Here is a 27336-nt window from a genome sequence, read left to right as displayed (position 1 = left end):
CTTGATTTTTTTTTGGCCAGATGGTTTTCTGAAAAGAGCAATGCCTAAGGAGTATGTGTGCCAATTTTGGTGCTTGTATCCGCAAGTGAACGATTCACCTGTAATATGCACTTTATCTGCCTCGCTATAACATTGTTTCATTTTAGCGTTCCAACAACATTTCTGCTGTTGTGTGTGTGTGTGTGTGTGTGTGTGTGTGTGTGTGTGTGTGTGTGTGTGTGTGTGTGTGTGTGTGTGTGTGTGTGTGTGTGTGTGTGTGTGTGTGTGTGTGTGCGCGCAGTGTGTGTGTGTGCGCGTGTGCAGCGAAATGTGGCCATTGTAGCTTTGAACATTCTTTGTCGTTCCTTTGTTTGTCATCTCTCTCTTTTTTCTTACATCTGTCTTTCTACCGACTGTCTGTTTCTCTCTCTCTCCTCTCTCTCTCTCTCTCTCTCTCTCTCGCTCTCTCTCTCTCTGTCTGTCTCTCTCTCTCTCTCTCTCTCTCGCTCTCTCTCTCTCTGTCTGTCTCTCTCTCTCTGTCTCTCTCTCTCTCTCTCTGTCTCTGTCTCTGAGTGACAGCTTGGGGTTTATTTGTTGTTGTAGCAGCTGGAAAGGTTTTACTCTTAGATTGTCACTGTCTGCCCAGTGAGGCTAATTGATGCACCAACATGCGCGCGCGCGCGCGCACACACACACACACACACACACACACACACACACACACACACACACACACACACACACACACACACACACACACACACACATTAAGAGTTGCCGTGTCACAGACTCCCCTCGACCCCTGACCCTTCGAAAAAAACACAAACAAAAACAGCACACACACTTGCACGCACGTTGCACGCGCAAGCAAACACACATACGTATAGGAAGACAAAGAAGTTGAGTGTTGTTGTGTCACAGTCTGCGTGTGAGACTCCACTCCATAATCTCTCTCTCTCGCGCACACACATGCACACACACGCACGCACGCACACCGTGACCCCCCCAAAATAATCATATTTGAACTCAGCGCGTCAAATAGTACAGAATAATGAGTCAAACATTGTGAAAATAGTATCTACAAGCTCACAACGCCTCGCAGTGCAAGGCGCTGTGGGCTTGTAGTTCGGCTATTTTCACAATATTCATCTGTGGAACCGACTCAAACTAAATGGTAATGGCTATACGATTCAAGGGCTTGTCAGGACGGGGGGTCCCCAGTTCAATATGATTCTTTTGGGGGGTCGCGGCCTTAAAAGGCAAAAGTTTGGGAATCCTTTCCCTCGAACACAGACAGACACTCACACCAAAAGGGCTTGCGATCGACAGCTGAACGTTTGAAGTGTGTCACATCACAGGCCATGGACTGATTTACTGACATCCCCATCACTCTGTGACGTGTGTTGGTCGAGTTCTAGTCTTTCGCGGCCGTCCGGCCATGTGCTGAAGACGTTTAAACTCTTTAAGCGTCAGCCCCAGGACCTCATAAACATGATGTACTTCCGAGCAACAGCAAACAGAGTGTCACAGACACACATGGGACCATCTGGGAGCCCCCCAGGGTAAAGCTAACGCGGTAGCAGCAGGGCTATTTGTCTAGTGCTAGTTCACACGTATTGTCTTAGACAAGCCTAATGTTTACTTTGACGTAGTGGTAAGATGGTGAACATGGATGCTTTCCCCCCCCCCCTCACTTAGGGGTGTCACAATTATTACATAATCGTCTAATCGCAATTATTTGACATAATCGCGATTATTTGACATAATCGCGATTATTTTTCATAATCGTCACAACCGTTTCCATGTTGAAAACTGTTCATATATTTTTTTGGAAGTAAAAAAAAAAGTGGAAATAGCAGATCTACAAGCTCACAACGCGTCGCATTGCGACGCGTTGTGAGCGTGTAGATCGGCTATTTCCACTATCAATGTTCTTTTTTAAGTATGAAGTTGTCAAATATGTCAGTAATTTCTTTGTACCGGTATATTTAGGTTATGTGATTATCTACCATGTGCAACTTCAAAGCCTAAAAGCCAAACAGAAATGTAATTGTCAACGACAAAAACACAATTAAATCGTTAATCGCAATTATTTGAGTGAAATTGAATCGCCATGTAAAATATCATAATCGTGACAGCCCTACCCTCACTGTTTCAATGGCAAGTGGTTCAGTGCCTTTATCCAAAGCGCCCTACAGAGGTTGTGCATTACATCCACACCCCGATGGCGGAGGAAACCATGCAAGGCAGCGACCTGCTCATCGGGAGCAATTAGGGGTTCAGCGTCTTGCTCAAGGACACTTCGACACTAACTCTGGGTGAGCCCGGGATCGAACTGGGAACCTTCCGGTTGCCAAATGGCCATTGTACCCCAGAGCCACTGCCGCCGTCGATGGACTTAAATTGATACACCACTATAGGCCCCTTTCCAGTGACATGGCTCAACACCACACCACACCACTCCACACCGCCCACTTGTGCCTGGTTTTCCACTAGGACCTGGGTAGAGTGGTGTGAAAGTGGTACTAAACGTGGTACTAAAAAGTATCCAATCCAGAGTAGGTCTGAGCTAGGCCAAACGGGGCCAAACACTAATGACTGATCGCTCACTAACTTTTCATTTAGACCACCAGGATATAGTTATAACACATGATAATAGATTATATTCTACGGACGGATACGGACAAGATGTGCCGGTTCTGACAGTAAACTGCGACCTACGGACGCAATACACAGTTCAAATCCATTATAGTGTATTATAATTAGGATAGTTATATACTAAGGCTGGGACTTTAACTGATTAATTGCGATTAATTAATTACAGAAAATTAACGCGATTAAAAAAATTAACGCATTTTAATCGCACTTAGTTTTTGCACCACAGAACCTTCAGTTTCGGGCATATACCGTTCATAGCGATGCACCAACCAAGAAGAAACAACAAACGCAAAGGGAGAAGTAGCCGATCAGAGCGCTTTGCTTGGCCCAGTGGATGCGAAATTTAGATTTAAAAAACTCACTTGTTGATTCACTCATACAACAAAATGTGTTTTACTTGAAAAAAATGCTTCTCAGGTCAAATATCGATGTGCGATTAAAATGCGATTAATTGCGATTAATTAATCACAGAGCCTGTAATTAATTAGATTAACATTTTTAATCGCATCCCAGCCCTATTATATACACATTTATATTCAATATACCGGTATTGTATTATATTCATAGTTAAAAAGTTCAATTTGTTTCTTACCGATAAGGGTACTTTTGTGCAATGGAAAATGTAGATGTTTTTATGCGGTGAGGTGTGGTGCGGTGTAGTGTCGTTTAGTGTGGTGCTAAAGCTGCAGTCGAAAAGGGGCTTTCGTATGTGCCTCTGTACGGTCAGGTACCAGCTTAGGCAGCTAAACACTAAATCACCAGCTGAAACGGGCGCTGAAACACAAAACTCCAAAACGTCAACATAAAAACGAAATATGAAACCAACAAACAAACAAATAAAATAAAACTAAATGTCAAGGAGAAACAGGAAACCAAAATGTCCACTTAGTTCCTCTCCCTCCCTCTGAAAAACGCTGCCGTTTTTATATCCCTGACATGTTAACTATGCCATGTCTCCGTCGTTTGGTTCCGGCCCGTTTGAGGGGAACTATTTCGGTAGCGCGCGACTCAAAGCAGCGCGCGGCCCTGACCTTTCTGACATAATCTCTTCCAGGTGGCCCCGCCGCGGACCAGGAAGTTCCCTATAGAGAGACGGGTTCCTGTAACTGAAGTCGTAACTCATTCTCTTTGTCTCTGTCCATCCATGTGTGTTTTAGGCTCCTCTGGCTTCTGCTCGGCGTCGCTTATGGCCGTTTGAGTTTATAACCCGCTGAGTCATTCTGATATAGCCTTTTCCATTGCTTCTCAAAGTGGGGAGCCCCAGGGGTCCTTGAGGGAGTACCAGGGGGGTCCCCAGTTATTTGATAGTTAGGAACCAAATGGACCCCTATGGGTAGGGCTGTCACGATTATGACATTTTACACGACGATTTATTGTCACTCAAATAATTGCGATTAACAATTTAATTGTGTATTTGTCGTTGACAATTACATTTCTGTTTGGCTTGTAGGCTTTGACATACTTAATATACATACTTAAATATACAAAGAACTTACTGACATATTTGACCATTTTATACAAAAAAAAGAACATCGATAGTGGAAATAGACGATCTACAAGCTCACAACGCGTCGCATCGTGACGTGTTGTGAGATTGTAGATTTGTAGACCTGTTAGAGTTAAATTAACATTGATTAAATGGGTCTCCGTAGCCTAATGCATGTCAAACTGGGGGTCCTTGAAATTAAAATGGCAGAGAATCACTGCTATAGAGCTGTAAAAATCTTCTTCTCTCGTGGGGGTCCCTGTCATATACTGTATTATCAAATGGGGGTCTGCGGGCTAATAAGTGTCAATTCGGGGGTTCCCTTGACATGAAAAAGCTTGAGAACCGCCGGCCTAGTCGTCGATGTGAGAGAAAGTCAGTGTCCAAGATTCCTGGTTTTGCCTTGAACTCTCTGAGACGTGTGATTGGATAATGTGAACCCCTGGGGGACCACGCTACTGGCAGACAGGCGGACACCCTGGGGACCCCCGGGGGCAGGGACATGCTGGGCCCCTGATTCAGCCCGGGAAAAAGAGTTGGAGAGGCCCTCATTGCGCGCTATAGAGAGAGATCTCTCTATAGCGCTGCTGCTGCTGCTACTCAAATATTTGCCATTTCAGATCATGACAAGTGACAAGCCAGTGGGCCAATTATATGAGTTATATTTTGTCGTTGTCGGGTGGAAACCTTGTATGTCCAAAACCGTTTGTTTTGTATTTATCATTTTAAAAATGATTTAAACTGGTGAAAACAGCCGATCTACAAGCACACAACGCCTCTGTTGTGTGCTTGTAGATGTGCTGTTTTCACTACTTTTGTGCGACGGCCTTGTATGATGAAGCAGGGCTTTGCTTTGCGAAACAATTTACAAATTTGAAACTTGGAGATACGAGGTTTCTGCCCGACAGTGACAATTTACTTTGTTGGCCGCCCAGCGCCCAAAATGGAATGAAGGCTGACATTTTATTTTTCATTTTTTCCTAATGGCTGGCCGGGAATGAACCGGCCGTTCGGGAGTTGTCCCGCTTTTCCCAATGGCCAGCACGTCCCTGCCCCCGGGGGACCACACTACTGACAGGCGGACACCCTGGGCGGCTGTGAGGTCATAATCCATCACCGAGGATCTGAGCTGCAGCCGCTTGGTCTCTGGGGAAATAACTTAAACCCTGTTTCTTTGTCAGGGAGAAAAAAACATCCTAGAGAAGGGACAGATCTGGGATAAACGGGGCCTGTATCAAGGTCCTTCCAGTAAGGAGGAGGAGGAGAACGCTTGTTTGCATTGGAATTGATTACTTCTGTTTTATCCCACGCATATTAATTACCAGTCTTTTGGCCGTGGTTCGGCGTTCGAGAATTGAGATACGAGCTCTCGTTTGCTCTGTAGTCGACGCTGACAGATGAAATCATCCGCGGTTCGACCTCTCTATTAAAAGGGGGAGCCACGTCCCTGGTGGTATGAGTGAGATCAATACGATGAGAAACGTCGTGGATAATGAAAGACAGAAGCATGGTGATACGATAAGCGAGCGGCGGAGATCATTTTTTGTCTCGGGCCATCACGTCACATCGAATCAGAATCCTTCCTTTTTAGCCACAAGTACAATTACATGGACAGGATTATGTCTGGACTTGCCTCAGAATCCTTTCTTTAGCCACACGTACAATGAAATGGACAGGATTATGTCCGGACATGCCTGGTGTCTCAGGTGGTTGTTGTATACTGTCTGCATTCCTGCAATGTCCGTGGTTTGACTCTCTACTGTGTAGTGCACTATATTGATGGTCAATTCAATCGATACCGATTTAGCAACACAAGTTTCCAGTAAGGTTGACCTTATACCTGTTGTACACCAGGGAGCAGTTTGGGCTTCAGTTGTCCGACAGCTTGAGGAGCCTAGTCACTAGGGATGTGACTATTGATTCGTTTTTCAGCGATTATTCTATTGATTACATTTACGATTAATAATCGCCTCATCTTTTTTTCCACATACTGTAGCAGTGAATTTTCACTAAACAATTTTATTCGATTTTTAATATTAGACTAAATCAATTCAAATCTGATTGATCTACAGCCTCTCATTGCATTACACGTTGTGAGTTTGTATATCAGCAAGTTTCAGTGTTTTTGAAAATGTCCACTTCAAAGTAAATCAATGTTTTCTCCAAATCAGTTCAGGTTGGCACAGAAGGCAGGAGGTGAACTCACTCAGCCTCACCTGGCCTCCTCCCTGTGGCATTTAGTTGCATGTTGTTAATGAATGATTCTGGAGCTAGTCAGAGGAATAGGAACACATGGCTATACTAGGCCTATTTCAGCAAATAAAAGGACATCTTGAACCAGTCTTTACAAAATCTGTAGAGGCATCTCATATCTAACAACTGAAATCTTTTAAAAATCATCATTATCTTATAGTGTGAGAGGGTAGTCTTTTAGAAATCTTTCCAAATCTGTCCAGAAATCTTTTCAAAGTTGTAAGATGTACCTTTAGGCACTGCTTCTCTGGGGTTTTGTGATCTCAGACTCTTGTGTCATGCCTGCACAGATAATCTGCAGTATCACAGGTAGCAGAATCACACCGCCAAACTGAACTCAATAGCATTGCAATCAATGGTTAATCCTGAGCTGCAGTATCTATTAGTTTGAATAACTGTTCATACCCTCCTTAGAAGGGACTTTCCCATTCCCAGGCGGAGAGCTCTGCCTCGTTAACCCCTGGCGTTGGCCACTGTCGTCACGGTTACGAGCTGTGACCGGAGTTTCCGAGACGGAGCAGGGATTACAACAGTCCGACAAGCTTCCGTTCCAATCCGGTCCTTGCCCGCGTTACACGCCAATTATCAGCATAGAGCGCTTTACATGTTTTTGGGGTTGCTAGTGCTTTTGTCTGCTGAAAGCAATGAGAGTGTGCTTCTTTTTTATGCCTTGCTGCGAGCTAATTTCCCACTCGGAAGAATGTCCCGTTGTGCACGCAAACACAAAGCCATGGTTTGTTTCCATTTCCATCCTATAGATTGAGGGGGGGAAAACCGACATAAATCTTTTCCACATTTTCGATTTTACACGTTCTGTCCACTTTAAGTACACATGTTCTTTTCTTCAGACACTCGCGGAACCATGTTTTTACAAGTCCATTATATGAATTAGCCTGCTAATTTGTGACCAAACAATTAGGTGGAAGGAACCTTGCCATTCAAAAGGTCGTGTCTGGTATAGTTTTACTCCGTACACGTTGTTCTCATTAGGCCTGATTTGTGCCTAGTCGTAAAACTGTGTCCCGTGGCAAAAAATAATAGCCGAGATACAAGCTCACAACGTGCCGCTACCGTGATGGTTTGTGAGCTTGAAGATCGGACATTCTGGGGGTGCGGGGCGCCGTCGTATGTGGGAGTATAAACGATGCGGCATTAGTCTGCATCGAGCTCTAATTCCTTGCTGCCTGGCAGTCGTGGCTCGCCGGTGACGTCATCGCCATCGGATCGCCTTTAAATTAAAGGTCACAATGAAGATTGAGAGGCCCTCGATTTGAACAACCAGGAAGTTAACAAACGTCGCCTGCATTTGCCTTTAATCAAGGGTTTATCGCACCATAAAACAGCTGCGTGAGATTGTTTGGAACCCGGCTCTGTCTCTAATCAGGGGCTGATTTAGACTTTAGGAAGGGTATCAGGTGAACACACTTAACTACCTGGCAGTGGTAGTATGTTTTATTCTACTCCAATGATTCTCAACATTTGTTTTATTTTATTTCAAAGACCCCTACTTCAACATGCATTAGTCCATCGTCCTCCATTTGAGACCCTTTTTTTCAAACTTCACTGTGTTGGCCCAGGCCACCGGTGTGGTGGTCCGGGCACCCTATGCTGCAATGCCAGCCTGCATGACAGCGCGTCGCGGGTAGCCTACTTAGCTCACTAAAAGCTCACAACATGTCACATCACAACTGTTTTGGAGAAATGCTGAAGCGTTTTGGAAAGAACTGTGAAACGAGCCATTCTGCATGACTGCTTAAAATAAAGTATATTTTGGTGCCATAACTTTTGTGCTTTTAACTCAAGTCAGACTTATTTTATGTTGTATCCCATGATTTTGTAACCCATTTTTCACCCGGTGTCAATTATCTAATGTAATCCTGGGCGCTACACTCCCTCTGTCAACCTGGGGAGGGCAACGGACTGACCTCATGCTTCCTTCTATGCATGAGGAGTCCAAGTTGCTTCTTTTCACCTGACAGTGGGGAGTTTCCCCGGTTGGACGTAGCGCATGATAGGAACACGTTTATTCCAACCAGTTCCTTTCCGCTGCATCAGGCACCCCGGCTGGCCAGGGGGATGCAGTATAGAGACCAGGATTACTGCTTTTGTTTTTGAAGCGGTGAAAGCCGCTTCCAAGGAGTGGCTTTGTCTGTCCCGTACCTGTTTTTTTGAGGATTCCCATAGATTCTCAAGGAGTGAGAATGTCTGTCCCGTACATGTCCCGTGCATGTCCTGTGCATGCAGTATTGAGGATTGGTCAAGCTTCACATGACAATTTGGCCCTCCAGACAAAATCATTCATTCATTCAGAATTCATAAAAGTATAGAACTAAAGCACATAGAAAGTATAGATCTAGAACACAGAATGTATAGATCTGGAACACTGATTTCAAAGCTACACATAGAATAAAAATTCACCGCTTCACTTCGAACCGAGGTTTGATTTTTTTGTGAGGGTACCTACCCTAGGAGACACAGGGAGAACATGCAAACTCCTCACAGAAAGGCCCTTTTCGCTGAACACTTTTACTTGTAACAGAGTATTCTTATCCGAGCGCTTGTTCCACCCCTGCTGACCCCTGTCAAATAGGAAACCAGCTTTAATATTGAGGCGGAGAACCAATTAAGTCCCCAACAGTTGGAGCCGTGAACCTCCGACCCCGCGCGTACTACAGTAAACCTATACGCGTGACCTCACACGTATCGGAGGGGGCCAGGCTGGAGCTCCTTGTAAAAACATAAATAGTGTGCGTATTCCTGGTGCGCCGTTTCACTACCGTCTCTCACGAGGCGCATTCCCCAGCGGGCTTTCAAGGGCCTTAAAGAAGGGGTCAGCTTTCCCCTCCGCAAACCTCGGTATTGAAAACAAGGCGATTCCGGGGGTGTAGAATTCACGCTGGCATGCACACACGCGCGCACACACACACACACACACATGCACACGCGCACACACACACACGGGGGGGGCGCTCGCCTGCCCGCACCGCCCGCTCGTCTCGCACAAAACCTCCCCGAGCATTTTCTTGACTTCACTTTCTCAATTACAGCCACATGCAGGGGAGGAAATCTGTTGGCAATTTTCTCCCCTTTGTCTGAGACTAGGGGTGTGTGTGTGTGTGTGTGTGTGTGTGTGTGTGTGTGTGCGCGCGCATGTGTGTGTGTGTGTGTGTGTGTGTGTGTGTGTGTGTGTGTCTGGGGGGTGGGGGGATGTAATGCATGTATGCGTGTGTGTGTAATCTACTCAAAGCACAAGTGGTGCAGTACGTGAGGCCAAGGCAGCGTAGCGCTGCTCGCTCTGCAGCACACACACACACTCCCTCACTCCACTGGGTTCCCCCTAAGACCTAAGTGCCTATAGCGTATACACACGGGAGGCCCTGTATAGTACGTACGCACACACACACACAGACACACAGACACACACAGATACATGTTACCTCTGCCAATCCACCCCTTAATTCTCCACATGTACTGTACCTATATGGGAGCACACACTTGACTCGCTCACACACACACACACACACGCGCGCGGCGCGCGCAAGCGCTGAACCCATGAGTGATCGCGGCGAATTTTCAGGTTTGCGCTGAGTGTTGTGTGATGGAGCGCAGGGGGAACGTTGCCAATGACAACATAACTGATACAGCTGTACATGAAGTCAAGCAGAAAGAACCGTATACTGTATAATATTATATACAAGAGAGAGAGAGGGAGAGAGGGAGGGAGAGAGAGGAGTGGAAGGGAAGGGAAGAGAGAGAGAACTTTGAGCTTTTATATTCCATTAACACTTGACGTTACAAATCACTCAAACAATTGCACTCAAAAGAATAAAAATGGCAATAATAATAAGTACCAAAAAGACACGAAGAAAGACGTGCGTGTAACGGCACACATGTAGACCCATATAGCCTACTCTAGGCCAGTGGTTCCCAAACGTTATAGCTTGTGACCCAAAAGAGATATTAGACGTTTGCCTGGGACCCAAACTAGTGAAAACAGCTTGAACCCTAGAGTCCATATTCTGAGAACTTAAGCCAAACATAGCAGATCTAGGCAAAGAGCTTTGGTGTAGAGTGGAAAAAGAGCAGACTAAGTACAGAGTGAAAGGTCAAGTTTATTAAGTATTGATGGTTCAAGTGGTTAAATATCTGAAAACACACATTAACATGAATCCAAAATACACTGATGATCGTGCTGTCAAACAATGAAACTATATAGAATCTATGAACAGGTTGTGGGGGTCCCTGCTTCATCTCTCCCTCAACTAAGGGGTCCTTGGCCTGAAAAACGTTGAAGACCCCTGAAATAGGGCTTTAATTTACAAAAAAAAGAAAACATACACATTTGAAACTTGGAGATACAAGGTTTCTGCCCGACAGTGACGATATATCGGTTTACACACTGAACGATAGTCGATGTGTTTTAGTTAAGAAGTATCAGTGTTCCCTTGATCAGCGCTTCTAAAAGAAAAAGTCTCCCCACCCCCCAAATCTCCCCAAATTCCTTCACACATGAGATCATTCTATAATAAGAAGACTATTCTGAGGCTTTAGCTAGCAGGCCCTCCAGCCATGAGATCAGCCTTCTACTGAACAAGATGTCTGGATTCTGTTCCTCCTCCTTGACAAGCCACATGCTTGTTTTAACCCCGACGTCCCTATTTTGGGCTTCTTCTCCGCGGAATCCCCCCAAGTCTCATATTTATTTATTTGTTCAAAAGAGGCGCAAATAGCTAGACTGATTATCAGACTGAAGCTTCCAGAAGACCGGCCATTTTTCCGTTATTAATGCGACTAAATATATAAGGCCCTATTTCCGTCCTTGCCTTTACCCCATATCCATAAACCTCTAAATCTGATCTAGTTCACAGTAGAGTTCTCAACGGGCCTGAAAATGAAGGCCCGGCCCTAACTGGGCCCTAACTGAGCCGGCCCGAGGCCCCACCCGGCCCGACTACATACATTTTAGGGCCTACCCGGGCCGAAAGCGTCGGGTATGGTCGGGTTTGGGAAGAATTTGAGAACTATATCACAGATTAAAAGTAATAAAATAATTAAAAATATATATATATTTATTCATTGAGCCCGATGCCCTACCCGGCCCGACTAATTAGCATAGATTTTAGGCCCTACCCTACCCTAAATGTCGGGTCCGGTTTGGCTATGATCGGGTTCGGGCAGAATTTGAGAACTCCACACACAGCGTGTCGATGTAGATCGGCTATACATCAGGTACTGTAATACATCAATACAATAGGCAAGGTAATACATCAATACAGTAAGCACGGTACAGTAATATGTCAATACAAAAACATCAAATGCATAGAAATATCAATCTAGAAGAAAAAGTATCTAATCAGCAAAAAGCTTTTATGTAAAAAATCTAAAAGGAAAAATGGCAAAGTAAATAAAGGCAAAGAGGTTTAGGGATAAGAAGTGGACAAAGATATAGCTGATAGGGTTTAACCCATTCAGAACGGGTACACATTTTGTGTATCATTATTTTATGCTTTAACTATTGAAAAATAGCAGATATACAAGCTCACAGCGCGGCAACGAGTGCCGCGCTGCGAGCTCGTAGATCTGCTATTTTTGAAAAGTCGTGAACATTAGAATTTTGACCCGATTCTATAAGTGTCTTTTGAATCCTTCTAATTCTAGGCCTAAATGGGTTAATCGGTTAAACCCGAACCATCAAAACACTGCCTCTTTTGTGATGTTTTTTACTTGGGGGGCAGGGGGGGGTTGATGGGGGGGGGGGGGGGTGTGATGGAGAGGAGGAAGGAATGATGAAAAGATAGAGCTGCTCTGATGAGAAGCAGAAACGCAGGGCAGACAGGTCTGAGCAGACGGAGATTGGTGGGTGGGTGGGTGGGTGGGTGAATTAGGGAGTGAGAGTGAACAAGGAGATGGACACAGACACAGGGTAGGCCTGTGATGTGTCTGTTACTGTGTGTGTGAGAAAGAGAGAGAGAGAGAGAGAAAGGGAGAGGGAGAGGGAGGGAAAGAATTAGTGAGAGTGAATGCATATTGCAGCAGTGGCTCAGGAGGTATGAGCGGACGCTTGGGGAACCAGAAAGGTTCCCAGTTCGATCCCGGGCTCCCCAGAGTCAGTGTTGAAGTGTCCTTGAGCAAGACACTGATGAACCCCTAGTTGCTCCTGATGAGCAGGTTGGTGCCTTGCATGGTTTCCTACGCCATCGGTGTGTGAATGGGTGAATGTAATGCACAATCATTGTAAGGCGCCTTGGATAAAGGCGCTGTATAAATGCACCATTTACCATGTGTCCCTCGCAACTTGGACTACAGAAGGTGTGGGTTCGATGGAGTGAGAGAATGAATGATGGGTTGAGTGTACCGTGTGTCATCATGGCACTGATGGAACAGAGAGAGGAGAGACATGTCACTGCATCAATGGCAGACTTCAAGAAGAAGAGAAGAAGGGTTGGATAGATCTAGTAGAGGAGGAAAGAGTGAAAAGTCTGAGAAGCAAAGACAACCACCATGATGACGATAATAATGATAATGAGGATGATAACGAAAGATTGTGATAATAACACTGTAATGATGACGATCGTACGAAGACTAACTCAAGTGTTTTCCTCTACTTTCAGGTTACAGAGAACATTATCTCCAAGCAAACCTTCATCGGTGAGTAATAAACACACACACACACACACACACACACACACACACACACACACACACACACACACACACACACACACACACGTCAAATGATGCTACTCTATGACCTTGTAATACTAACTCTCTCTCTCTCTCTCTCTCTCTCTCTCTCTCTCTCTCTCTCTCTCCCAGAGGCCAGAACGATGCCTCGCACCTTCAACAGCACAGGGTCAAAGGTCATGACCTCGCTGCCCCAGAGGCCATCAGCCCACTTGACCCTCCGAGACACCAGCGCTCAAGGTGAGAGCTGTGTGTGTGTGTGTGTGTGTGTGTGTGCGCGTGTGCGTGTGCGTGTGCGTGTGCGTGTGCGTGTGCGTGTGTGTGTGTGTGTGTGTGTGTGCGCGTGCGCGCGTGCGTGTGTGTGCGCTTGTTTATCTGTATACTCCAAAAGCATTCGGCTGATATAATTTTATTGCCCAAACACACCCAATACCTCAGAATCTAAGCTGGGGACAAGAATGTGACACCATTGCGTTTTACTCTAATCTTAGTGAAGCTCTAAATTGCAAATCTAAATTACAATTATCCATCCCATTAAGGCCATTAGATTTTAACCACTTTAACCATTATTTTATGCTTTAACTATGGAAAAACTGTCAAAATTTGTGAAAGTCTTTGAATATTTTGACCCGATTCTATAATTGTCTTCTAAATCCTTCTTCTATATCAGTGGTTCTCAAACCTTTTCCATGTCAATGGACCCTAAAAATTACATGTCTTGGGCCACGGACAAAGACATTTGAGCTTCTTTGGCTTCTAAAACGACAGTAATGCACCGTCCGTAAAAGCGCTGTGCAGGCGCTAACGGAATCTCCTGTCGGCTCAAGAGACTCCCAAGTATGTGGATGTTTTGCGTTGATGATTTGTGTGCCGTCAGCAGCTTCCACTGCGCTCCAAAGTCTGATTTACGACGGCCACATCTGACTGGAAAACAATATTACACCCCTCTATTTTGGAGAGCTACGTCGCTAGATAGCATTTTAACCCATTTAGAACGGGTACACATATTGTGTATCATTATTTTATGCTTCAACTATTGAAAAATAGCAGATATACAAGCTCACAGCGTGCTGCGAGCTTGTAGATCTGCTATTTTTGAAAAATTGTGAGAATTCGAATTTTGACCCGATTCTATACGTGTCTTTTGAATCCTTCTAAGATTTTTTGAAAAACCTATGTTTCTATGTCAGTAATCTGGCCAGCCATTGTCAAAGAAAAGGTCCTTTTCACTTAACTGGTGCTCAGTTAGTCTGTTCTTGAGAGACTACTATGTCAGTGGTTCTCAAACTTTTTCATGTGAAGGACCCCCAAACTGATATTTATTTGGCCACGGACCCCCATCTCAAAATATCTAGTTCCAGGGACCCCCCAGAAGCAAAATTTGAAACGTTCTCTTTAAAAATGCATATATTCAAAGATTTGCACACAATTTCACAACTTTGGCAAAAATAGCAGATCTACAAGCTCGCAGCGCGGCACTCGGTGCCGCGCTGTGAGCTTGTATATACTCGTTGCCGCGCTGTGAGCTTGTATATCTGCTATGTTTTAATAGTTAAAACATCCACTAATTTTAGGCCTAAATGGGTTAATGGCGTTCATTATGAAATGGCGATACGAAATGAAATAAAAGCCAGTGATCCTGTGGTGGGTTGTTGTTTTTCATTAAGCCCCGTCGCTATGTCAAACTCGTGAAAGTCATAAAATGTGCTGCCGATATCATAAACATTAACGGTTAGCTAGTCCCATGCCAGAAACAAACTTTACAGTATCACCCGTGCTTCCAAGATCATTGGAATTCCCACACCCACACTGGCTGATATGAACGATAAGGCCATCACACGCTTAGCACTTTCAATGACCAGTAAGACACCTCAGGGCGACAAGCGAACCCGCCCTAAAGGGCGAGGTTGCGCCATGTCTTGGCCATCAGGCCAAAGGGATTTGGTTCCCCTGGCATTACAGGGATCTCCATATATGGGCATGAAAGTGATTTGGTTCCCCTGGCATTACAGGGATCTCCATATATGGGCATGAAAGTGATTTGGTTCCCCTGGCATCACAGGGATCTCCATATCTCCATGTATGGGCATAAAAGGGATTTGGTTCCCCAGGCATCACAGGGATCTCCTTATCTCCATATATGGGCATAAAAGGGATTTTGGTTCCCCAGGCATCACAGGGATCTCCATATATGGCAATAAAAGGGATTTGGTTCCCATGACATCGGTCAGGGAACCACAGTGTCAGACGTTACCCGTCCGGCGTCCGTCTACGGACAAACTGTGCTGGTTCTGATAGTAAACTGCGACCGATGGTCGCAACAAATGACACTGATCATCCCCTGTATCGCTACTTCCACCTCATGCCATCGGGGCGAAGGTACAGAACCCTGAAGTGGCACACGGTTCGTTTTAGCAGGAGTTTTGTCCCCTATCAGCCATCGCTGCCAGGCCCGGATTTATATGACATGAGGCCCCTGGGCAAGGGGAAATAAAGAGGCCCTCGTGCACGCGCAAAAATTCCACCTCCGGTCCACCTGACCACCGTGACCTCACCTCCGGACCGGCCCGTGCATAATCTGACTGTGCATTGGCTCATTGGAAGGGTCTAAAGCGGATACAGAATTGGAGTTTGCGTGCATGTGTGTTGCCTATGTGTGTGGAAAGTACCGGATACATAGAGTGGGCGGGCTTTAGACTGCACTAAGCTTTCAGAGCAGCTACATGCAGTGTGGCCAGCAGAGCAGAAGCTCTCAATGTTATTACCATAATAAAACAATATGTACTGTAACTAAACACAAATATCACTTTATTTGGATTGCAATACTTTAAAATGTCATCATTATGTCATCAACATTCAGGGTCTTTTCAAAATGGCTTCCAAGTTCCACACCGCCTCCCTCTCCATAGACTTCCATGTAATTCATAGTGCACGGATCATGCACGCCCATGCCTAGATCATGCACCATGTGTGTGCACACTGTTCACAGCTTTCAAACAAAAAAATCCAAATGGAAATCCGTTCAGGCATTCATGAGCTAGCAGCCATTATGTTTTCTTGAAATGTAAACAAACATGGCTGCCATGTTTGAAAGATGGGGTTGGTATGGGGGTTAAACATGGAATTTCGCGATTGCGATCATGCCTATTACATTTTTTGGGGTAAAAAAAAATAATTTTTTTTGATTTTTTTTTTTTTTTTTTGCGGCCCCCCTACCCTGAGGCCCCCGGGCGCGTGCCCAGTCTGCCCACCCTAGCCCAAATTCGCTGCACTAAACAAACCGCCTCGCCCCCGTCGCTAGGATGGTTTTCTGTCTTTGTGACATGTTGTGTAGGTGTTATATGGTCATGTGTTGTTTTTAAACAGCCTTGTGAAGACAAATATCCCTTCGGGACAATAAAGAGTATTATTATTAAAGTTTATTATTAGGGGCACGGTGGCACAGTCAGTAGTGCTGTCGTCTCTAGATATAAGGTCCTGGGTTCGATTCCTGCCGGGGACGCTGTGGGCACTGGGGGTATGTTCTCTCCTCCGCTTCATCAGTGCCCACTGCCCATACCCTAGATGGTGTTGGCAAAAGGGCCTTTCTCCACGCACTACGTCCAACCGGGGACAACTCCCCCCTGTCAGGTGAAAAGAAGCGACTTGGGCTCCTCGTGCATAGAAGGAAGCATGAGGTCAGTCCGTTGTCTTCCCAGGTTGGCAGAGGGAGTGTATAGCGCCCAGGATTACATTAGATAATTCACACCGGGTGAAAAATGGGTTACAAAATCGTGGGATAAAGATTATTATTAGAAGCTATTCTGTTTCATATTAAGTTTAGAATGAAACTTTTAGATTAGACATCCAAGGTCAAAGCGCACCTGACCGTGTATGTGCCAGATGCTCGCTTCCTCCCCCCCCCACCCCCCCCCCCCCTCTCTCTCTCTCTCTCTCTCTCTCTCTCTCTCTCTCTCTCTCTCTCTCTCTCCCTCTCTCTCGCTCCATAATTACATATCTACAGCGAGGCATTGATGGATGGCATTCTTCAGATATGTCTGAAAACGTTTTTGTTTTATGACAGTGTTGTGTCCATCCATTAAGGCCTTTTTAGACTGGATCAGTAAGTGGTTGGGCGGGGAGCTTAGGACCCTAAGCTAGTCTTTTGGAATGTGTGAAAAACATGTTTTATGGACATGTACATGTACAGTACATTCGCAATTTAGAGCTTAACTAAGATTAGAGTAAAATGCAATGGTGTCACATTCTTGTCCACGGATTAAATTCTGAGGTATTGGGTGTGTTTTGGGGGATAAAATCAGCCGAATGCTTTTAGAAAGTGTCTTTTTTGCGAATGTGTAATGTGTAATTTACGTTCAGGCTAAACACTGTAGTTTTGTAGCTTTGCTTTTACAATGGCGTGGTGGTTTTCGTGTTTGGGCAGTTCAGAGTCGTTCAGTTGTGTGATGGACGCTGGTGTTTACGTTCACAAGTTGTGGATCGAACATGGAGCCAGTGGAATGTCCCCGTTACACGTTTTTACTATATGTGTGTGTGTTTACGACGCTTTGTGGTCAGCGCACTCTCGGTTCGTTCAACTTGGAAAATACAAATGGAAAAACTCACACAGAATGCTTTCACATAAAACTATAAAACATTGACATGAGCATAAGAGCCCCATTCTGGTCTCTCGGACTGGGAAGAAAGATGGACATGACTTGTGGGAATGACTTAGAACCGTCAGTTCATCCATACTGAATGTCCCCGCGAGGATCGGAAAGACTATCGTTTTTTAAAAGGTTAGGGTTTCAAGTTCTGGGCTCCGTCGGTATACTATAAAATGTATTTTGTGTGTGTGTGTGTGTGTGTGTGTGTGCGCGCGCTTACATGCGTGCAGTGATGTAATGTTACCAAGTCTACATCTCAGAGGCAAATATTATACTTTCACTGTGTCCAATCATTTGTAAACTTCAGTTACCGGTACTAGTTACTTTGTAGATTTTTATTTTTTTTATTACAAAACCGCTTATCAACTATATACTGTATATACTTTGGCAATTTGCAAATAGACGATCTACATGCTCACAACACATCGCTTAGCTTGTAGATCTGTTTTTTGTTATTTGTTATATCCATGAGTTGAATACCTAGGACTTCCGACGTAAAAAAAAAAGACTGTAAAAATACTTATTTGGGATGTTCCTTTTAGGCAGGGTGTTTAACTGTACTTGTACTGTACTACATTCTTTTAATGTGTTGACTATTCTCCACTTTTGTCTAATACAATACTCAATCAATCAATCGATATGTTCAAAGGATTTTTAATACATTTAAAAACTTGTGGTAAATGGGACCTTCTGCATAACACTAGTACTTTTGATACTTTAAGTACATTTGGATGCCAATACTTTTGTACTTTTACTCAAGTACATTCTTAATACCGAAACTTGTGACTGTACTTTGACTGTACTTGTCAACAGACTATTTCCACAATAGGATATTGATAAAGTAAAAAAAGTAAAAGAAATCACTGTGCGCGAGTGTGTGCGTGCGTCTGTTTGCATGTGCATTATCAAGGGCCTCATCTGGGCTAGCGGTCTTTGCGTGGCGTGCTAGCTGATGGATGTTGACAGAGGCGGACGGACCGTGAGGAAAGACAGAGAATCTAATGGTGGTGAGGGAGAGACCCTGCCGGGACATACACCAGAGCCCCGTTAGTTATGCACTAATGCAGCCCTATATAAAATACCACAGGTCTGACATCACGTCACACGGCCGCGCGCTGCGCTAGCGCGCATAGAGCTTTTACATCTCAATAGTAGAGTGGTGCTCTCTGCCTGGACGTGCTAAGACGTTCGGAGATTACAGTTTTATATAACGGAACTCTGTCCAAACGTGTGTGTGTGTGTGTGTGTGTGTGTGTGTGTGTGTGTGTGTGTGTGTGTGTGTGTGTGTGTGTGTGTGTGTGTGTGTGTGTGTGTGTGTGTGTGTGTGTGTGTGTGTGTGTGTGTGTGTGTGTGTGTGTGTGTGTGGGCGGGCGGGCGGGCGGGCGGGCAAGTCAGACAGAGAGAAAGATGGAGAGAGAAAGAGGGAGAGAGAGACACAGAGAAACAGTTTGTAGAATGTTTCTTTTCTGAATACGAAAGGCCTTTGAAAACTAGCAGACTGGTTGTGAACGATGTTTAGTATGTGAACGGTCACAGCTTGACCATATCTCTGTCTGTCTGTCTGTCTGTCTGTCTGTCTGTCTATAACGCCTGACACTGTGGTTCCCCTGACACATCACTGTGACATCACATGTGACATCAGGACTTCATATGGGAATTCCCATATATGGATAAGGAGGAAGACAGCCTGGTTCATACATACAAGGGATTGTATGTATGATGTCAGATGTGATAGACGTCATAGGATTTTCATATTACGAATTACTGAGTAAGCATGTTTGGGGTCTTACAGCATATCTCCATATACAGTACATGGATCTCCATATATGGGGGGGTCTCCATATATGGGTAACTGGTCCGATATACATCACTGCCAGACGGCCAGGACATGGCGCGACCTCTTGTTGCCCTGAGGTGTCTTACTACTACATATTCAACAACCTCAGTTATCTATGTACTGTACGTATGTGTCTGTCTGTCTCTGTTTGTCTGTCTGTCTGTCTTTGGTCTCTCTCTCTCTTTCTCTCTCTCTCTCTCTCTCTAGCTCTCACTCACCCACGTCTTTCTCTCTCTCCCCCTTTCAGGTTTTCCTCCGTACCCGATTCCAACACCAGGTCTCCACCAATCGTGTCGCCACGTGGTCCGCTCGTGGGCCAATCAGAGCTTTGGAGCTCACCTGCACAACATGTCCTTGTCCAATGGGAAGCTGCGGGTGCCTCAGGATGGGCGGTACTACCTGTACTCACAGGTGTGTTATTTGTTTTTTTTCCTCTCCCGAAATCTGAAAAGAAAACTTTTTTTTTTTCATTAATGTCTTTGCTATTAGCTTTTAGGTTGTCTAACAATGCAGAAGGGCTTCACAATGGTGTTGTTTTGATAAGGAAGAGGCTCTAGTTTAGTGCTATGCAACACTAGTTTACAGAAAACTGCTCTCTAGCCAAACCTTATATTATATCTGTCAGTTTACTGCTTTAGGGTGAAGTCACACCAAACGTAGATTCTGCCAATGCTTTTCAATGGGAAGAGTGCTGTTTGTTGCCATTCGCGGATTTCCAAAAAAGAAAAGCACTCCTTTCCCATTGAAAAGCATTGGCAGGGGGGCATGGTGGAGCAGTCGGTGTAGTGCTGTCGCCTCACAGCTAGAAGGTCTTGGGTTCGATTCCCGCTGTGGGCGCTGGGGGTGTGTTCTCTCCTCCGCGTCATCAGCCTAGGTGGGGTGGCGAAAGGGCCTTTCTGTGTGGAGTTTGTATGTTCTCCGCGTGTCACCTAGGCTAGGTACCCTCACAAAAAACATGCAACTAATCCTGGTCTCTATAATGCCTCCCCTGGCCAGCCGGGGCGCCTGATGGAGGGGAAAGGAACTGGTTGGAATAAAGTGTTCCTTACACACGCTACATCCAACCGGGGAAGTTCCCCCCTGTCAGGTGATAAGAATTGCATGAGCTCGGTTTGGGGCTCTCCCCAGGTTGGCAGAGGGAGAGCAGAGCCCAGGATTACAGCTTGGGCAATTGGCACTGGGTGAAAAATGGGGTACAAAATCGTGGGATAAAAAGAAATGAAAAAAGACAGAAAGAAAAGCAGAATCCACCCTCATAGGTAGAATTAAACTTCTGTGAGATTACACAGAGAAGCGTTTAAGCAGTGGTTTTATCTCTGCATCCACATGTAACCTGGCCCCCCCCTGGATAAAAGAAATCCCTCCGGAGCATTCTTTCTCATCCTGGGGCCTTCCCTCTACATGTGGTCACCTACTTTTCATGCTTTCCTAATACCCGGCTCATATTTGAAACATAAATATTACCGTTGGCTCGGCCCACCAGACCGACCGGTATCCCGGATTATACGGAGATGCATCGAAGTACGGTGGATAAAAACCTCTGCATCCTTCTGCATCCACGATGGAGCCTGGCTGACCCTGGCTCCAATCCCACGGTAGCGTTCCCCGTTCTGGGCCTTCCCCCTCCTATGTGGTCGTGCACCCAGGGGCGTCATTTGGGTATGGCAGCGGTATGCAGCTGCATACCCTGGGTCCAGGGGGGGAAATAAAAGTTACTTTTAAATATAAATCCATGAATGTCTCTTTGTCTATCTGTGCTGGTTATGTTGTTAAATTACAGTAAAATAACTACAAATGCAAGATTTAACAAGGTATTATAATTATATTCTCCACACTTTTATTCTCCCCATCTTGACAGCATAGTATATTCCCAGGTTCTGCAGGTCAGCTGCACAGGTGCAATGCATTATTGTTAATTGTGGCACGTTTACGCCAGGTTCAGCCACACTTCAACAACTGTTCCAGGCTGCCATATCCAGCCCAAGAAACCATATAAATCTTTGGGGAAAAAAATAGAATGTACTTCTTAAAAAAAATATATCATGCCTGTTGCTAAGGTATGGCAACATGACTGGTGTCTTGCACGCGCGCGTGCAAATCACCAGTCATGTTGCCATACCTTAGCTTTTTCTGAACTGACGCCTCACCAGTCATGTTGCCATACCTTAGCTTTTTCTGAACTGACGCCACTGCATGCACCCTTTTTTCTGCTCTCCTAATACCCGTCTCGTATTTGAAATATAAATATTACTGTTGGCTCGGTGCGACTGCCAGGCCAGGCCCAGGTGAACTCAATAAAAGATCACAAGCGTTTCGTCTGGAAAGAAAGGACCAGGTGTTTCTAATATCTTTGTGCCCCTCGTTGGTTTAAACCTGGACCCCTCCTCATTACTCTGTGCTGTGTTACAGGTGTATTTCCGCTATCCGTCGCCAGCAGCCAGTGAGGGAGACCAGCGCAGTGTGAGCCACCAGCTGGTGCAGTGTGTCTACAAGAAGACCTCCTACCCCAGCCCCATACAGGTAGACTGGAGGAACATGTCCATTCTTTTCTTAGTTTTAGATCAGTTTTTCATATAGTGTGTGCCAGCGGCTACGTCATTGTAGTCCTTAGCGGCCATTTCTTGGGTCAAAACACAGGTGTTTCAATTGTTTGATTGCATAGAACTAATGCTATAGTCTAATCAGAACACCTGTGTAAGGCTGTGTTTACCCAAGAAATGGCCGCTCTTAGAACTACATTTGGCACACCCTATAAAGGTCCCTTTATTTATTCAGCATTTGAGCCGCGCACCACAATTTGATGAGATTTAGCCTCTAAGACCAAAACGTTTAATATTTTGTTGTCGTTGATCAAAATAACCATTATTCTATAATAATTCTTGTAAATGAAATAATGCAGATGTTTAACGATAATGTAACTCTTCAGAGTGTAAAATTAAACATTTTACTCAAGATTTAAAGATCTATTAGGGTCCCTTTGGTTACCAACTCTCCATTAGGGGAACCTCCTCAAGGACCACTGAGGTAGAGGAACATCATGGCTGCACATGTCCATTCTTTTCTTAGCAATTATTCTAGTTAACTACTTTTTTAAATCAAAGCTGCACTATGTCACTTTCCTCCTCTACCCTGGATTTTTCCAGCGCAAGTGCTGACATTTTACCATTGAGCTAATAGAGCCAGCCTAATACTACGTCACAGAATGGTGCCGTGCAAAGTTTTTGAAAATTGCAGATCGGAGACAAGTTGACACGTTGTTTATTTTCTGCAAAGAGGTTTGGTGTAGGGGGGAAAAGTATTTATTGAAGGGTTAAAATGTGGTTAAATGTCTGAAAATACACATTAACGTGAATCCAACACATCACTACACAATGATAGTGCTTTTAATCTATGTATTGAATCTATGACAAAGTTTAAGCTGCAACACAATTTTATACAATGAATATGTAGCGACCCCTGCACTAATAGTCAATAGCTTAGATATTAATGCCTTCCCCTGTGTTGTTGGCTGTGTCTCCCGGGCAGCTCCTGAAGGGCGTGGGCACCAAGTGCTGGGCTCCGGACGCAGAGTACGCCCTGCACTCCGTCTACCAGGGAGGCCTGTTCGAGCTGCGAGCCGGCGACGAGCTGTTCGTCTCCGTCTCCTCCCCCACCATGGTCAACGCAGACGACTCCTCCAGCTACTTCGGCGCCTTCCGCCTGGACCTCTGAAAGGAGACGGACGGACAGGGTGGACGGACGGAGGGGTTGAAGGATGTTTAGGGAAGGATCGTTGGGTATAGAGCCGTTGATTTAGGAAAAAGGGTCTGTTGGAACGATGATGTCGCGGGACGTTGGCGTGGATTCCTTCGGTGTTAGAATCTTCGGATCTGGGATCTCGGCGTGGACGGACGGTTGGGACTACTAGAGGGAGAAATAAGGGAAGGACGGAGGAAGAGAGCGAGATCCTTAGCTTACGCCACTAAAAGCTGATCGTTTGTTGAGATCAAGACATACAGAGAGACATTTACAGTCATACCAAAAAAAAAAGCAATGTATTTATAACAGTTTTTTAATGTTTTATTACTAGCAGGGTTACTAGCAAAGCAGCTAAAAAGGGTTATCCACAAAAAGAGAATGGCATCCCTTCTTGAGCTCAAGTGTCTCGCTATAAAGTTTCCACCACAAAGTAGACGCTGGCGGGAATCGAACCCGGGACCTGCCCCTGCTCACAGGACGGTCTCTCGAGTCATTTGCCCGCCCTGCCACTCCCAGTCACAGTCTTCCTTCGAGGACCGTTCCCAAACATGTACAACGTGTCTCTCTGTGTGTTTTTCGCGTACGGGACGGCAGTTTGGTTGGGATTGGACCCTATATTAGGATTGGATTCTTAAGACCACAGAATGTATAGACAATGTCAACCCCGAACCTTTTTTACATCAAAGATGTATAAAGGAAGGAGTGATGGAATGGTAGCAAAAATAGATCAAACCAAAGCGAAAACCGTGTGGAATATACCTTTTTATTTTTTATTTCTTTCTTTTGTTTTTACAAGTGTCATCATGGGGAGAACTGTACATAAAGGACTGAGGATGATCGTGCGACACAAACTGACAATGAACTGTGGTGATTTTTGTATTAATTTGTATATTATTATCTTGACTGGATGTAATACCACTCCGAGGATGCTGATGAGGACTATGTATTATCCACGCACGATGCGGATCGGATGGATCTCTTTCTCTTTTTTTTTCTCTCTGCGTTGGGACACTTTAATTCTGACCGTGTGGACATATACGAATGCAGAGAGCATAAAGGATTTGGGGTTTTCTTAAACAAAGGAGAGAAAGAGTACGAGAGAGAACGAGGAGTGCCTTAAAGACGAGGACTTGTAAACGCCGACGAGAACGGACAAGATGGAGGCGAGAGGGGAGAGAAAAACTGAAGAGAACGGAGAGACGGACGCAGGCCGCGGGGAGGTATGCGGCCCCTGTGTGTCTCTTTAAGTTAACAGCGCTTCGTATCCCCGCCTTTCCTTCAATCGTAAAAAAAAGGAAAAAAAATAATTGTATCTTCTCATGTTGTCTCCCTTCGTCACACGGGACCTGCGAGACTGCATTCTGTTCTCTTCTTCTTCTTTAAAAGGAACGCTGAAATGAAATACAGGACACCGAATGAGATACGGGATATCTTGTACAGAAACTTAAACACACGCCAGGGCACAACTCTCTCACTCCCCCACTCCTCACACACGCACAGTGCACTCACACACACACACACACACACACACACAGGCACACACGCACATACATACTGTACAACTGTTGTACCGCACGCAACCTATGCTCTCCCGCATGCCCGAAACTAAGACGTATCGATGCTGTCATGTCCAAAACATGTAACTTTTTCAGGAAATGTTTAATGTTTAAATGTTTAAAGATCTCGCTGATACTTTTCATTGGTCAAATATTTATGAATCCCACAGACAGACGTCCCTACTTTGGGTTTGGGTGAACTTTTTCAAACTTTAAAAAAATCTGTTGCATAATGCGACATGTTATGAGATCGGCTATTCGTGTCACTACTTTTCTTGTGACATGCACTGTCATACGACAAAATATAAATTAGGGCGTTACGTTTGCGAAAAGGGAAACATGAAATGTCCACGAAACGTTGGAGATACAAGTTTTTTTGCCCGACACCGACGATATCGTCACTGTCTTCACTGTCACTGTCAACGTTTCAAATTTGTACGTTCTTTCGTAACGCAAAGCCCTGCTTCATCATACAAGACTGTCGCACAAAACAAGTGAAAATAGCCATCTACAAGCACACAACGCCTCGCGGCGCGAGGCGTTGTGTGCTTGTAGATCGGCTATTTTCACTATTTTAAATATCTTTTTAAATGACGAATACAAAACGAACAGTTTTGAACATACAAGGTTTCCACCCCGACAGCGCCGGTATGTTCTATATTAGGAACATAAACCCAGCCCCACTCCCCCCCATTACCTAGCAGCCAAAATATTCACTGAGCGAATAGGATGGAGGTGACACTTAGGGAAATACGAACCAGATTCGGTTACGAGAGCCATGAGACGTACATCCGTTCTTCGGAGACAGAAACCATGCGCACGCACAGCCCCAGTGCAAGTACAGCTCCCAGGGGGGGCGCAACCACGGACGCAGCGAATACTGTGTCAGGCAGGCGTGCACTGCAACATGCATGTACGCACAGCGTCTTGTCAGTGAGCGGTTTGCTACCTGTGTTTGAAAGCACGGCGCGTTGTACGTTATGTGCAACATGTGTGCATTCACAGACATGTGCCTGTGTACGCACACACACACACACATAAGCAAGGAACACATGTAGTGCACACTACATCCGTGTGGTTTACCTAAGTGTCTTCTAAATCCTAACAGTTTTCTGAAAAACGTATGTTTCGATATGAGTGGTGCTCAAAACTTTTCAATGTCAAGGACGCCCAAAATGTTATGTATTTGGCCGTCGATCCCCATCTCAAAATATGTTATGCCAGGGACCCCCAGAAGCAAAGATTTGAGTTAAAAATGTACAGTATATACAGTACAGTATGTTCAAAGAACAATGCTACAGCTGCACTCATTCTGTTTTGTTCTACAAGCGCACATTTTAACTCACATATTATAATGGACAATTCAGTGTGACAGATTCTCTAAAATAGCAGATCTACAACTTTGTAGCGTAGCACGAAGTGACGCACTATAAGCTTGTATATCTGTTCTTTTTGAATATCCAAAGTATAAAATATTGTCTTTTAGCTCAAATCTAAAATGACACAGATGCTTTCCTGGTCTTAATGGTTAACACAGACTGTGTGTTTGCGTGCACGCGCACATGCGTGTGCGCATGTCATGATTAGGGTTGCCCTCTCAGTCCTGTAGAAACCCTGGACACATACAGTACAGTACAGTACGAAGCAGGCGAACTATAATTAGCCATAATGACGTTAGTCTGCTTTTCATATCCATATGGATTCCAGGTTTTATGTTTTACACTGTGCAGGAGTCCAGCTTAGTGAGTATAAGCCAGTGTTGTGAACGACCCCCTCTGGATGTTGCCTGGCCTGCAAAAGACTGTGACAGACTGTGTGTGAGTGTGTGTGTGTGTGTTGGTTTTGCATTCCTATGGACATAAGTTCAGAGGAAGAGGTTAACGAAACAAACGCTGCTCGGTTTATTTAGGCGTGCTTGTTTTTTCTCTCTGTTTTCTGCAGTGCAACAATGATCTGAGAGCAGGGAGTTGTCAATCTGGCTAGCCATTGTCAAAAAAGGTTCCCTTTCCATCAGAGAGTCTGTTTCTGAGCGATAAGGGAGTTGTTAACCATTGATCCTGTATGGAAACCACAGTGCTGCTGGTTTTCATTCTGGACGTCTTAATCGTGCAATTAGATAGTCACTGGGTAGTAGCCTGGCTTGGCCAGACTATATACTATTATGCAGCTAACTAACTTGTTTTAACATGGGTGGATTGTCTAGCTGCGCTAGGCTAACTGGGTAGAGCTGTACGTTATGTGGTAGTGCTGTGGTTCTCAACCTTTTCAGGCTGCGACGCCCAAAGTAATCATATTTTAACTGGGGACTAAGAATTGAGGCATTACATGTTGTATAACACGGTTCTATTGTGAAAATAGCCGATAACGCGGGCCGTTGTGAGCATGTAGATCGGCTATTTTCACAATTTTTGCCTCTGATATTTGAAAAATTGGCCGATGTTTAATTTGTCATTTTTAGAGGTATTAAAAAGTCCTTAAATTGTCACTTTATAAATGTGC

General features: G+C 44.9%; 1 protein-coding gene across 1 annotated transcript in view; it reads left to right on the top strand.

The window, feature by feature from the left end:
* Nucleotides 1-23254, top strand: part of LOC308298512 (tumor necrosis factor ligand superfamily member 10-like) — a gene marked incomplete at its 3' end in the record, with an annotated part of 114095 nt that extends 90841 nt beyond the window's left edge. Inside the window, exons 3-7 of the mRNA XM_080742138.1 lie at nt 12988-13024; nt 13193-13300; nt 19791-19954; nt 21953-22063; nt 23069-23254. Coding sequence (XP_080598264.1) covers nt 12988-13024; nt 13193-13300; nt 19791-19954; nt 21953-22063; nt 23069-23254 — 606 coding nt within the window. The remainder of the gene's footprint in view (nt 1-12987; nt 13025-13192; nt 13301-19790; nt 19955-21952; nt 22064-23068) is intronic.
* Between the last annotated feature and the right edge of the window lie 4082 nt (nt 23255-27336).

This window comes from Nannobrachium achirus (assembly GCF_963921795.1).
Source record: "Nannobrachium achirus genome assembly, chromosome: 14".
In the NCBI taxonomy this organism is placed as follows: Eukaryota; Metazoa; Chordata; class Actinopteri; order Myctophiformes; family Myctophidae; genus Nannobrachium; species Nannobrachium achirus.
The sequence above is the reverse complement of the archived record's forward strand: the minus strand, read 5'-3'. Positions and strand labels throughout refer to the sequence as shown.